Here is a 15,014-nt window from a genome sequence, read left to right as displayed (position 1 = left end):
AGCAAAACGGCATTTGAAATTGGCCCCACCTCAATACCAATTGGCCTTCTTTGGCCCAAGGCTAATCGGCAGGTCAAAGTGGCTTGGTTGTTGGCCCAGAGGAAGCCCAGAGGAGGAACGATGAAACTCTGGAAAAGACCGTGGGAATGCAACTGGCCCTGGCACGCACTAGCACGCCCTTATTTGGCCCAATAGTGGAAACGTAGCTACTGATTACAAGCCCTTGGTGGTTATCCTTTAAGGAATTTGACTGTACAATAGTCTAATTTCATTATTTTTCTATCTATTTATGTTCAGGTGGTGGTGAGGAGGAGGATGAGGATGAGGAAGAGGAGGAGGCCAGAATGCCTCTTACAGAAAAATCGGGCACAAATCCCAGAAAAAAGACACTGTTCTCCCTTCAGGAACACAGTCCTGAATCCAAAGAGACCGACTCTTTGGGTTAGATGAATTTTATGTTATCTCAACTCTATTTAACCTACTTTAATAGAATAGTTCACCATAAAAATGTATTCTTTCATTTACTCTTTCATTACATTCATGTTGTTTCAAACCACATCACTAAGGTGACTGACTCTATGAAGCTCCGAAATGATTAAAAAAAGCACCATAACGGTTTCATAAAAGTAGTCCATATGCCTTGTGTGCTGTTTGTACTGTGGTTTTCTCTGAAAATCTGGGTATGTTGTTAGGTATGTCATCTTGGTTTTTCATCTTTTCGACATGACATTTATCTCCATTTCAAAATTTTTTCAGGCTCCAACCTTTTGAAATGTGAGATTTGTGGTACTTCCTTTGAGACACGTCGTGGTTTATCTAGCCACGCCCGCTCTCACCTACGCCAGCTGGGTATTGGCATGTCGGAAAACAGTGGAGCACCCATTGACCTCCTCTACCAGATCACTAAGGAACGTGCCATGGATGCGCATTTCACTGGCACCCCCCCATCTGTGGCATCACCTAAGAAGCTCGAGCACCATTCTCCTCCCGTTTCCATGCCAAGCCCTAAAAAAGATATTGAAACTGAAAAGGGACTGCTGGACACCAAACCAACTGTCCCATACTCTGTTGTGGGTTCAGTTAATAAAGTTTCCTCTTCCCCAAATACTTCCTCTGTAACAGGTTCACTGCCATCCTCTCCATTTATAAAATCTCGGTCTCCATCCCCAGTCCTGAGAAAGGCTCCAATCTCTTCCCTGCTCCCTGTGTCTTCCCCACTGCGATCCCAGGAGCATAAGACTTTGGGAAAGAACCAGGCTGCAAACCTCTCCAGTCCCAGCAAACCATTCTGGGCACCACAAGAGACGGATGCACCTTTGAACCTTAGTAAGAGATAATTTATGCTCGCCCAAGAAATAGTTTACTTAAAAAAGAAAATTCAGTTATCATTTAAGAACCCTAATATTGCTTAAAACTTTCTTTGTTCCATGGAACACAAAAGGAGAAATCATTGATCAACTCCCGTTTGCAGCACCTAAATCAAATATGGCGACTACAGAGCAGGTTTGATATCATGGCATTTGGTCACAAGACACGCAAGACCAATTGACATCCAACCTGTGCTGTAGTCACCATCAAATTTCTTCTTTTTTGTTCCATGGAAGCAAGTCAGTCATACAGGTTTCGAACAACATTTCAGTTTTGGGTGAACTAATGGAGTAACTACTAATAAATGATTCTAACAAATGGTTTCCAATTTGTTTTTGTATTATCATTGTACCCTATTCCTCTTGTACCCCATTCATTTTGTTCTCTTTTTCTTCTAGCAATGGACTTGGACTCTAAAGACATTATTTGCCAGTTGTGTGGTGCGTGGTTCGAAACAAGAAAAGGTCTCTCAAGTCATGCTCGAGCCCATTTGCGCCATTTCAGGATTGAGTACTCAGAATCCAAGGGCTCTCCCATTGACTTACTCAACCGATTCATTTTGACAGATGAATTTAAGCACAGAGCTAATTCTTTTCTCTCTGATGGTCCTGAAGACTTGAGGTCCCCAAAGACCAGCATGGCTTCCCTCTTGCCCTCAACTTCCACTGCTTCCTCTAAGAGGCCTCCTCCCTCTAGTCCTATCCTACATAAAACTGCTCCATTGAGGACTACCATTGGGTCCAAAGCTACCTCGCCTTCTACCCACACCCTGTTGGGCCCACCAACAAAGAAGTTGAAACCCTCCTCTTTGCAGGTTCTTCGTTTTAGTGGTGGTGATGTGATGCCCTTCCCCATAGGTAACAACTTTCACATGTTTTTGTATGTTATTGTCTTTTCGTCCTCAATAGGGTGCAGAAATGTGGTTTCAGAAGCAGTTGATTTTATATGGCTCAGTTGAAGCCATCAGTCCGCATCTCTTCTTTTTTTAAATCGTTTTTAATAATGAAATGTCTGGTGTAGAACTACACAACCTATCAGCCTGAAGAGAAACAATCCACCAATCATAGAATCACAGCAAACAAACCGCTGTAATAAAGCTATGCAGCGATCGCCCACTCCCATGACGCACTGTAAATGAGCAATTCAGTCGGCCTCTCTACACTCTCAAACTATTAAAATATTGGTATATATCTGAATATTTATACAAATGCAATATAATTGAAACATATTGATTCTATACTTATAATCAAAAACTTAGTCAATAATTTTATACTTTTCCATCATTTCTAATTTGATTGTCATTTACGATGCTTCATGGTCCATGGGATTGTTGTTCATTCCCTCATTAAAGACGTGAAGTACACTGTCTTGTACCTTTTGTCTTTTTGTCAGATTTCCCTATATTTTTGCTTCAAATCAAAGTTTGTGGTGATGTGATTCACCTCTGAGCTGGTTGGTTTGGTTAATTTCTTCCAATTCTTTTATGAACAATTTTATGAAGTCCCTATGAAAACGAATGGTGAAAAATATTTCCAGAATCAAGACAGCTGAAAAAGTACACAGTCACTGGTGTGCTCTATTGCTCCTCAATAATGTAAGCTGTACTTAAACATGGCCAACATGCTTATTAACCTAGTTACTTCCAAAATGATAGTTTGCTCTCTTCATTTCCAGAGCCAATGAAAGAGGTGAATTGTGAATTCTGTGGAGAACTTTTTGAGAATCGCAAAGGCCTCTCTAGTCATGCCCGCTCACATCTGCGTCAGCTTGGCATCACTGAATGGTCTGTGAATGGCTCGCCTATTGACACACTCCGAGAGATTATAGTCCGTCGAGGCCTACCGTCCATTGTGCCGCTAAAAACCCACAAATCCCCCTCTTCTTCTCCGGGCCCAGGACTGCCTCGGTCTACACTCCAGTGCTCTTCCCCACCAGGGAATGTTCTCGTCCGGCTGCCTTTCCATTTCCCCCAATCACCAAGCCATGATCAGCCTACTAACAGGAAAAAGTCTCCTTCAACATCTACCGCCAGTTCTTCTCCAACAGTGGAAATGGTTAAACCAAAACCAGAGCCTGAAATTGTAGAAGTTACCATGAAAGGGTCAGAAATGGGAGTGAGTGCAAGTTACAGCCCAGAGCCGCTACATCCTAGTTTGAGCAGTTCGGATAAAGTTTTTCCTGTCAACTTGGGTATGTTTTTTTGTGTTTTCACCTTTGTTTGTTTTCTTTTCACACTTTTCAATGATTTTAATTGATCACTGAATTGTCCCTCAGCCAATCAGTTGTCTGTGTACTGTCTTTCTCTTTCCTCTTACAGTCATGACTCAAGAGAAGGAACCTTCCCGTGATATCCGATGCGATTTCTGTGGCGAATTCTTTGAAAACCGCAAAGGCCTCTCAAGCCACGCCCGTTCGCACCTGAGGCATATGGGTATCACAGAATGGTCTGTAAACGGCTCGCCCATTGACACTCTGTGGGAAGTAATGAGAAGACAGGGCACTGTCCCTGCATCTGCTGCCTTGGGCATAAAGGAGGAACCGGGACAGGATGGTAGACTATCACTGAACAGTCCTGGCTATCAGTCCCATGTACTTTCCCGCAAGTCACCCCTTAACCTGCTCCACTCTGGCTCGCGCCTCCACAAGCATGGGCTTGGAAGCATGGGCTTGTCTCGCACCTCACCTGTGGGGAAGTTTTTTGGGGTGGTTCCGCTGAGGAAGAAGGTGCTGGTAGAGGATGAACAGCCAGGAGAGAAGTCACTGCTCGTCCAGTCTAAAAGCTTCTCGCCTCCCCCACAGGACCATTCCATAAAGGGGAAAGTCTCCACAGAGAAGCAAGGGGTAGGCCACATGGGTAAGGGTGTATTTTTGAAAAGGCTCCTTATTTGTTTTATCTCCATCGCATTGTTGGAAGAGGACATTTAAGGCAAGTATTTGTAGAGCAGTACTGCTTCAGTGTTTGCAGAATAATGACTCTAAAATAAATAAAAGTCCCAGATTCTGAATTCCATGGCTTAACTTATATGCCATCAATCAAATTGGTTGTAGTATAAAAGATACAGTCTCAATACAGTAGTCTACAATAATCTCAGGCCATGTCCACACTAATTCAACTCAGTCTGTTAGTGTCGTAATGTCATAATTTTCCAAAATTTGAGGTTATGGAGAGCATTTTCAAAAGATTTTGTTTTGGTTGAGGAAAACACCATTTCACTGTGGATGAGAGGTGTAAACGTATCAAAATCAATGCAAATCAAACGATGTGGATGTGGTGTTTGTATACAATAGTCTCAAGAACAATGTGGAATGATCAGAATGTTTTATTACCCTCTTTAGATGCCAGCTGTGAACTCTGTGGATTCTACTTTGAGAACCGGAAAGCATTGGCCAGTCATGCCCGAGCACATCTCAGACAGTTTGGCGTAACAGAGTGGTGTGTAAATGGTTCACCCATCGAGACGCTGAGTGCCTGGATACGCAGCCGCCCACAGAAGGCAGCAGAGATGCAGCAAAGTTATGCGCAAGGAGGCCGCTACGTCCAGAAGAAAGTATGAAAGCAAATAAAACTATATTTTTACATTTTCTGAAGAAAACAAATGTGGTGCTTGTTGGTGCATTGGCCAGGGCATTTTGGGTGAATTAGAGTGTTGTTAGGTGGTTGCCAGAACAGTGCTTCCTGGCCCCAGGGGCGCAACTACCCATTTCCGAGCGGGTAGGTGAAACTAAAATTTGAGCCCCATGTATTTGTCGAAAGGTTGGGGGGAGTCGTCCACTATAAGCGTTGAGCGGGCCCCCCCTTTAAATGCCGCCCTTATGCATTGCATACTTTGCATATATGGTTTTTGCGCCTCTGCCTGGCACAAGTAAAAATAACTCACTCCCAAGTCTTTATGATATTATGGTCTCTAGATAAAGCTTGGGTCCCTCCTTTAAGATAAGTCTATGGGATCTGTCAACAATTTTATTGTCTGCCAGGTGAAAATCACAAGTCCAATTGCACAAAAATGAAATAGCACATCTCTCCTCAAGTTGCATAATTTGAGGTATCATTCATGTCCATTGCATAAACAGTGCAGGAGTTTCAGTGCAGAGTTGAAGGTTAATACATGCATCAGAGAATGAAGCACATTTGGTATGTGTAAAATATAATTAGAAAACTGATAATATGACAAAGTATTGATGTTTATTTTATATATGCAATAATCTCTTGCAGAGGTGCAGTTCCTCTCTTTCACCGTCCCATGAGTCTGACCCTACAGCCTCTGTTTGCCACAAGCTTCCAGTGGCCAAGTGGGCATCTCTCACATTGCCTCAGAAGAGGGCAGTTGGACGGGATGTCAACAGCTGTTCCTTGGGGTTGTCTTCACGGGCACCAGAGGCCAAAATTAGGAATGAAAGTTCGAATCAACATGGCCTTATTCAACAATCTGACGGTCATCATTCCAGTAACACACTTTCACATGTGCAGGTGGCCCATAGTGAACTCAACGTTCGTTTGCCACGAGGTCAGAGCACAACTTACCTTACTTTAATGTTTTATTTTACATTTATTCGCAAAATTTGACATAATGCACTGATTTTCTCTTTAAGTATTTGAGAGACGGCCACTTAAACACCCGTCACATGCTGAGGGAGGGGAGAGAGAGAGTGGTCCTCCAAAACCTCGCTCCAGTACAGTTCCTGCCCTTGTGCCAAAGCCCCCCTCCACCCCACTGGTTAGACTTGTGGGTAAAATTTACTCACTTAAGTGCCGGTGAGTAGTACTTATATATTAGATCTGTTCTTAAACCTAGGCAGCTGCCTTATAAGGGGCCATTCACATCAAACACATTTTTGCTTTCATCCCTTTTCTTTTTTCATTGTTTTTCTATGTAAACATGCGCTAGACGGATGTTTTTGCACCATGTCTCGCTGTTTTTTCAGATTCTTGAACAGGAGCACCGCATTTTTTAGATGCCGTATCAAGTTAAAAATTTTTTCTAAAAATGCGTATCGAGACACCTGCATTCTGTTCCATTCATTGTGCTGCATCTAGCCTTTTTAGCCAAATAACCTGTTTGCTCTGAAACAGAGATAGCATCCTAAATGAAAAGGAACTTCATAAGTGTCTAATTCGAAACACTTTACAAAAGCAACTCAACGAGCCACACAAAATGCACTCCTCGCTCAAAGCAGACAGGAAATCAATCACAGTTCATTCCAATAAAGTTTACGTTAGCATGTTGCTAAGCTAGCAACATAATACTATCAAAATACATATTGCATAACACACAAATAGCGCTACTCACTCAAAGCGCACAAGAGCTTCACATATAGTTCATTCCAGTACATTTTTATGTTAGCATGATGCTAAGCCAACAATGTGATACTATAAAAACACATATTACATCCAAATATTGTAGACCATAGTCCATTTATCCAATATCTTTTTTTGGGGGTGGGATTTTCTCCCCTTTTTCTTCCCAATTTGGAATGGCCAATTCCCAATGCACTCTTAAGTCCTCGTGGTGGCATAGTGACTCGCCTCAATCCAGGTGGTGGAGGACAAACCTCAGTTGCCTCCACATCTGAGACCGTCAATCCGCGCATCTTATCACGTGGCTTGTTGAGTGCGTTACCGCAGAGACCTAGCACGTGTGGAGGCTTCACATTATTCTCCTAAGCATCCACGCACAACTCACCACACGCCCCACAGAGAGCGAGAACCACATTATAGCGAACACAAGGAGGTTAACCCAACGTGACTCTACCCACCCTAGTAACCGGGCCAATTGGTTGCTTAGGAGAGCACGCCCTGGATTCGAACTTGCGACTCCAGGTGTGGTAGTCAGCGTCTTTACTTGCTGAGCTACCCAGGCCCCTGACTTATCCAATGTCTTGAATAAGATTAACTAAGCTTGTTGCAATGCATTCTTGGAGAGCCTTCTCTGCAAAGGATACATGCAATGCTTCCTTAATATTTAGGCCAAATTAGGTTTTTACCTTTTGGAACAGCCTTTGTGTCTGGAGCACGTCTAAGGTGCCTTAATATGCTGTCTAGGTAGGCTGATCATTAGGTTTTGGAATGAAAGTTTCTTACGTGTGCTACAGCTAATAAACATACAGTTTATTCAAGATTATATTATGTAGATGAAGCATTTCTGTGCCTTAAATAGATTTTAATTTTAAAATAGTGCTTTCTACAAATGTTTGCAGAACTAACTGTTTTTCATTTGTGAAAATCTTCTCAGGTTTTGTGACGTGGAGTTTCATGGCCCTCTCTCGGTACAGGAAGACTGGATCAGACACCTGCAGCAGCACATCCTCAATCTCAACTACAAGAAGACTTCACCACCCGCAAACGATACTCCTGCCCAATGTGACACTTCTGTTCCCAAACCCCCATCCTCAGCTACTACCTCCATTACAACCACAGCTCGCACCACAACCCCGTCCACGCTTTCCCCAAAAGCCCCAACCACACCCACACCCACACCAGCCTCCACACCTACACGCACTCCAATCCAAGTCTCCACAGCGCCCCATATGGCTGGCCCAGTGACACCAGCCACAGCAGAGCCACTTCCTTCTCTTACTAACTAGGCCATGTTTCCATTGCCCACATTTGACTTCAGATTCCCTACTTATTACCTCCCTTGTCCTTTGTTTTGTTTCTGCACATACTGTTACCCATCTTTGAATATCTCTGTCTCTGATCAAAGGGAGAGATTTTTAAAAAATCTCTGCTATCAACCCACTTACATGTGACCTACATCACAAGCATCTGTTTTGAGAGATTCAGGCTTGAGGTAGGTCTGTTGCCATGACAGTTCTCAGCTCTCCTTTGGCTCTTAAAGGTGCAGTGTTTAATTTCTGCGCCACTAATTTAGGTACCAAAGGGAATTGCAGTCTGTTTGTTTGAACGGCCTAAGATAGCAACATTGGCTCAACCGGGGGGTGGGTGGGTAAGTGTTTGGATGGTTAGCTTTGCTAGTTAGGCCCTACTGATAGATGCTGTAACTACATCATTATACAGGAAAAAGACATATTTCTCCACTGGTAGTTCAAATGTAGTTGTGTATTCTGCTGAAATAATTTATTGCAAGCAACATGTAAATTACCAGCCTGATCTCATGAAAATTACATGACTGTGGCAACATTTTTGCAAAATGATATTATGTGGTCCATAACGTGGTTCTGAGGTGTTATGTCCACTGTGTGGCGCTAAAAGCAAGATTTTCTCCCAAACAGATGAGGTTGTCAAGGTTAATGCTCTGTGGAATTTTAAATAAAAAACCTACCTCTCTACCCTAAACCTTAAACATAAGTATCAGAAAAAGCCAATGTGACATGAAAAACACAATTGCTGAAGCAACCACTTCTTTCTGTGGTGCTTCTATGACACTTTTGGCTCACGCGTTGGCTTGCATGCTCTACAAGGCTTGTACCCCGGTTCTTTGCATCGCATGTGCAACGGTTTATCAGTTGAGCTACTGCACAGTTTGATTGCGCATGAACAAGCTTTTAAATGTAGTTGGTTATGTAATGCAAATGCTAATATAAGGGCTGTTTTAAATCGAATTAATTACATGGTATGCTGATTAATTAATCACAATTACTCTCAATTAATCGCATACATAAATATTTGCTGAGAAAGCCCCTCAAATAACAATAATGCAATATATAATTATTAAATAATTATACATTTGTTATATATAAATAATTATAAATAAAATTTATATATTCTAAAAAATAATAATACAGTAAAATAAATAAATATTATTTTGTCAAACAAGTTAAGCATTTAAAAAGACAATACAAAAAGTGGCTTTAGAATGCAATATATTTTTTATTTCTATATTATTGAACTAAAGCCGATCATTGGCCTAAAGTTCACAGCAATCCACTTTGCAATTGAATTTGCCAGTCAGTCTGAGATTTATTATAAGGGCTTGTTTAAGGACGCGCCAATGTACACCTGCGTCCGACGGACGCTTTTGTAGCGTCTCGGTTGTGTTGCATCATAAACATACCGTTTTTAGGTTGCTGTGTTAAGTTAAAGTCTGAAACTTAGAAAAACACGTCTTGAGATCCTTGCTTTCGGATTTGCTCCATCAGGCTGTGTTTGTACACAATAACATGTTCTCATCTTGTGTTGTCTGCTTTCGGTAAGTGTGGTTTGTTCTCTGTCTGTATAAGCTGCAAGTTGCCTATACAGCTGAAGTTTCGCTTACTGCCCCCTGGAGAAAACAGGTGGTACTACAAGTTTGAATTGCTCAGGAATCTTCCTTATTAGGGTCCGGGGACATGAATAATTGCGTTATTCAATCGCACTGAATTAACGCATTAAAATTGACAGCCCTAGTTCAAATGTATCACCAAAGTGTTTAGATAAGAAAGCATTATGTGAGAAGCAGGGCAAAAAGTTAATATTTATGAACTGATAATCTGATGCTGTTTTACTCGTGATTTGTGTGAAAAGAAATGAAAGTCATTGTTGTTTTAGTGCATGTAGTGTTAATTTCAAATGCAGAGAAGCCACTTAAAAATCATTTTGCAAATATGTAAAAATATATGTAGATACAGTAAAGTGATTCTATGGGACCAGGTAGCAAATTGCATGTATTTAATATATATTACTGTAGATGTTTCACCAGTGACCAAATAACGGGGGGAAATTAGCATAAAAACAGTAATTATTTTTTGCAAATCTGTTTGGTGCCCCTAATGGCGCAGAAATTACACCACAGCGCTACGAATGAAAAAGGACAAAGGAAAACACCACCGTATAATTCTACTTTTTCATGCTTTAACGGTTGTCGTTTCATTTATATTTATTGGTAGAAGGATGAGTCTGTTTACTTAATTTCAGTAAGCTATCTGACCCTAATGCCCAGTGCATTTTGTTTCTTATTGCTTAAGAAGCACTCCTAAAATGAGTGAAACCATCTATCCTACCAAATTGTTAAATCATGTACAAATCAAAGAATTACAATCAAAATGCACAGACATAAAGTTATATTCAACCATAATCCCAGATTTCTTAAACTTGAAATGGTTTCAAGACAAAGCACTTAAACGAAAGGCTTCTTAAAACAAAGCTTCTGTTTCTAGCATAGACAAATTCACTTTTTCTTACTAGATTTAACTTATAATTAAGTTCAAGCTTGCACTGCCATGTAGCCATCAAAACATTTAAAATTTGCCCACTGCAAACATGGCATGCATATTCTACAGCCTTTTATTCATTCTTGTCACTTGGAGTTGATCAAATTTGTCTAGAACCAATTGCTGCTAAGTATTTAAATAAGCTAAGCACACTTAGTTAAATTTATTGTTTTAGCACATCATGACCAACCTTTGTACAAAATGAGCATGAAAATTTCCATCATGCCTACCAGTTGTACTCTACATAAACATATAGATGTATGCCTTCATTGCTATTTCGTTTGACACATTATTTTGTAGCACGTTTGCACATGCTAGGTCTTATGCAAAACAGGTTTTGCATAATGCTTTAATTAATCTGATCCCGTATTGCTCCATTTTCACAGCAACTTTCTGCCTTTTTTGCTTTCCTTCTCACGTTAATTCTGTGCTTGTCACTTTAAATGATACAGCTGACGTAGCTGTTGTAAAAATCTTCTAGTTCATGAAGCTTTCTGATAAATTGCCTTGGAAAAAGCTGATGGGCCCATTTTAGGCTTTTGAAAGGCTTTTTTTTTTTTTTTTTTTTTTTACAGATTTACTAAGATCCCAAATGACCTTATGGCTCATTTGAATGTCGAATGAACTAATATATTTATTTGGCTTCACTACATCAATTTGAATGTTTCTCAAGAGTAAAACGTTGATGCACTTTTATCTGCAATGATTTAGGAAGTGTGTGTTTGAACCCATGTACACTATATGGACAAAAGTATTGGGACACACCTCTTAATCATTGAATTCAGGTGTTTCATTCAGTCCCATTGCCACAGGTGTATAAAATCAAGCATGGTGGTACTGTAATAGGATGCCACCGTTGCAACAAGTCAGTTCATTAAATATCTTCCCTCCTAGATATTCCACGATCAACTGTAAGTGGTATTATTGCAAAGTGGAAGCGTTTAGGAACCACAGCAACACAGACCACGTAAAGTTACAGAGCGGGGTCGCCGAGTGTTGAGGCGCGTAGTGCGTAAAAGTCGCCAACGCTCTGCTGACTCAATAACTGCAGAGTTCCAAACCTCCTCTGGCATTAACATCAGCACAAAAACTGTGTGCCAGGAGCTTCATGGAGCTGTATGCAAGCCTTACATCACCAAGCACAATGCCAAGCGTCGGATGGAGTGGTGTAAAGCACGCCGCCACTGGACTCTGGAGCAGAGGAAACGTGTTCTGTGGAGTGACGAATCACGCTTCTCTATCTGGCGCTCTGATGGACGAGTCTGGGTTTGGCGAATGCCAGGAGAACGTTTCCTGCCTGACTGCATTGTGCCAACTGTAAAGTTTGGTGGAGGAGGGATAATGCTATTGGGTTGTTTTTCTGGGGTTGGCCTAGGCCCCATAGTTCCATTGAAGGGAAATGTTAATGCCTCAGTTTACCAAGACATTTTGGAAAATGATATGCTTCCAACTTTGTGGAAACAGTTTGGGAAGGCCCTTTTCTGTTCCAGCATGACTGTGCCCCAGTGCACAAAGCAAGGTCCATAAAGGCATGGTTGGATGAGTTTGGTGTGGAAGAACTTGACTGGCCTGCACAGAGCCCTGACCTCAACCCTATCGAACACCTTTGGGATGAACTAGAACGGAGATTGTGAGCCAGGCCCTCTCGTCCAACATCAGTGTCTTACCTCACAAATGCTGTTCTGGAAGAATGGGCAAAAATTCCAACAGACACACTCCAAAATATTGTAGAAAGCCTTCTCAGAAGAGTGGAAGCTGTTATAGCTGCAAAGGGGAGACCAACTCGATATTAATGCCTCTGGATTTAGAATGGGATGTCATAAAAGCTCATGTAGGTGTAATGTGTAGGTGTCCCAATACTTTTGTCCATATAGTGTATATACTGTAAGTGTTTATACTGTATACATGGGTTGTATATGTACATTCTGATTACCTGTGCATTACATTTTTTTTTATGAAAACGCCATTTTGAAGATGTTTTCATGAAATAAAAAGTACAAATTTGTCAGTGACAGAATCTGCCAAAGAGCATCTTTGTATCTCAGAATCTCACAAATTGGCTTCTTTAAAGGGATAGTTCACCCAAAAATTACAATTCTCTCATTATTTACTCACCCTCATGCCATCCCAGATGTGTATGACTTTCTTTTTTCTGCTGAACACAAAAGAAGATTTTTAGAAGAATATCTCAGTTCTCTAGGTCCTTACAATGCAAGTGAATGGTGACCAAAACTTTTAAGTACCAAAAAGCACATAAAGGCAGCAATAAAGTAATCTGCATGACTCCAGTGGTTGAATCTATATCTTCAGAAGCGATATGATATTAGTGGGTGTGAATCAGTTCAATATTTACATAAAAAAAATAAAAAATACTCCTCCCTGCCCAGTAGGGGGTGATATGCATGAAGAATGTGAATCACCAAAAACACAAGAAGAAGAACTCTTAGGGGAGAAGAGTGCTTAGGAAAGTGACTGTGAAAGTGGAGAATTATAGTAAAAAAGGACATATTATTTTCTTACCCACACCTATCACATCGCTTCTGAAGACATGGATTTAACCACTGGAGTTATATGGATTACTTTTATGATTACTTCATGTGCTTTTTGGAGCAACAAAGGTCTGGCCACCATTCACTTGAATTGTATGGACCTACAGAGCTGAAATATTCTTCTAAAAATCTTTGTGTTCAGCAGAAGAAAGTCATACACATCTGGGATGGCATGAGGTTCAGTAAATGATGAGAGAATTTTCATTTTTGTGTGAACTATTCCTTTAAGTGGAATGATTTCAAGCAGTCTGTTCTGTTTTTCCATGAGCAGTTCTGTTTTTGACAGTGGGTTTTTGTTTCTCTGTCTTTGGCTTTAAAGCAGAGACAATTAAATGGATAGTTCAGAAAATTCAGTCATTGTTTACTCACCCCTGTGTTGTTGTAACCCTATATGACTTTCTTTCTTTTTCTTAACACAAAGGGAGAAGTTGTGAAACATTTTTTGTTCTCAGTGATGTCATATAATGGCAGTTTATGGTGACCACCTCTTCAAGCTTCAAAAGAACACAAAAGTATAATTCAGAAGTCTAATAAATTATTTCATGAGACTCATGATTGTTATGAAAGCATACGATAAGGTTTGGTGAGAAACAAGCCGAAATCTAATGTATTATTTCGTGAAAATGTTCACTGACTGTTGATCTCCTGTGTGCGTTCATGGTAGGGCATGAGAGCAACAGTTCACGCAGCACCCTCGCGACATTGGGACGTTCAAGCGAAAACCGTTGTGTTTATCTAAAAACGTTTTGTTTATCTAAATACATTTTGTTTATTGCATGTCATTTGCCATCAGGTTAGGACACGGTGTGACTATGGCTGCCTGTAGCCTCCTCTATGTTTCTCTTTGATTTTTGAGTACTCCGGTTAAAAAAAAAAAATGCTGGGCATAGAACTGCATCAATTCTTCGAATACAAACTCTTCAGACATGTTTAGTAAGTTCTGTTCTCTGTTTTGAGTGCAGCTGTGTTGTGATCTGTTGTCACTATCGCTGTGGCAGACCTGTTTTTTAGATAAACAAACGAGTTTTCGCTTGAACACCCCAATGTCACAAGGGTGCTGCGTGAACTGTTGCTCTCGTGCCCTATCATGAACGTGCACAGGAGATCATCGGTCAGTGAACATTTTCACTAAATAATACATTAGATTTTGGCTTGTTTCTCACCAAACCTTATTGTATGCTTTCTTAACAATCACGAGTCTCAAGGAATAATTTATTAGACTTCTGAATTACACTTTTGCTTTCTTTAAAAGCTTGAAGAAGTGGTCACCATAAACTGCCATTATATGACATCACTGAGCACGATTTGTTTTCAACATTTTTCCCTTTGTGTTAAGAAAAAGAAAGTCATATAGGGTTACAATAACACAGGGGTGAGTAAACAATGACTGAATTTTCAGTTTTGGTTGAACTAATCCTTTAACTGAGGCTCTCTGGACATTTTGTGGTGTTCTATATTGTAATACTCATACTATGAGAATAGTGTACAATATGAGTATAGTATACTATATCATGGTGCCTGATTGGTCCCAGAAGTTATGCTTTTTACCACAAATATGATGACTGCCTCCGAAACATTTGACTGCTTTTGGTTAAACTTCCATATCTGCACAGGAAAGCAATTGCAAACTTGTCCACGTGATTAAAACTATGGATGTTTGTTGTTGCTTTCACATCTTAACTCTGACTGTTAGGCTTTTAGTATTCCAGAAGGGAATATAATTGATATATCTAACTTGATATATCTAACCTAACATATGTATAGAACAGAAAGAAAAAATAGTAATATTAACAGTTTAATTAACACTTGATGTGATATTGATCATTGTGAGTCCATTTCCATTTTTAATGCTGTGTATTTTTTAATGAGACGTGCGTTCCTTTACTTGCAGTTACATACTAGTGGAATAGATACGTGTATTATTTTTTATTCTGTCAGTTTCTCTTGTAC

General features: G+C 40.4%; 1 protein-coding gene across 2 annotated transcripts in view; it reads left to right on the top strand.

Annotated features, from left to right (window-relative positions):
• LOC127451247 (protein Wiz-like) overlaps positions 1-13,541 on the top strand; it is a 29,625-nt gene extending 16,084 nt beyond the window's left edge. For both annotated transcript variants that reach the window (XM_051715781.1, XM_051715780.1), the window contains 9 exons: positions 298-441; positions 757-1,326; positions 1,767-2,225; positions 3,043-3,558; positions 3,686-4,222; positions 4,705-4,916; positions 5,582-5,873; positions 5,959-6,121; positions 7,599-13,541. In XM_051715781.1, the coding sequence (XP_051571741.1) occupies positions 298-441; positions 757-1,326; positions 1,767-2,225; positions 3,043-3,558; positions 3,686-4,222; positions 4,705-4,916; positions 5,582-5,873; positions 5,959-6,121; positions 7,599-7,950 (3,245 nt within the window). In that variant the 3' untranslated portion in view covers positions 7,951-13,541. The remainder of the gene's footprint in view (positions 1-297; positions 442-756; positions 1,327-1,766; positions 2,226-3,042; positions 3,559-3,685; positions 4,223-4,704; positions 4,917-5,581; positions 5,874-5,958; positions 6,122-7,598) is intronic.
• The last annotated feature ends 1,473 nt before the right edge of the window (positions 13,542-15,014 follow it).

Source organism: Myxocyprinus asiaticus, chromosome 14, assembly GCF_019703515.2.
Source record: "Myxocyprinus asiaticus isolate MX2 ecotype Aquarium Trade chromosome 14, UBuf_Myxa_2, whole genome shotgun sequence".
In the NCBI taxonomy this organism is placed as follows: Eukaryota; Metazoa; Chordata; class Actinopteri; order Cypriniformes; family Catostomidae; genus Myxocyprinus; species Myxocyprinus asiaticus.
Note: the sequence above shows the minus strand (reverse complement) of the source record. Positions and strands in the feature narration are given on the sequence as shown.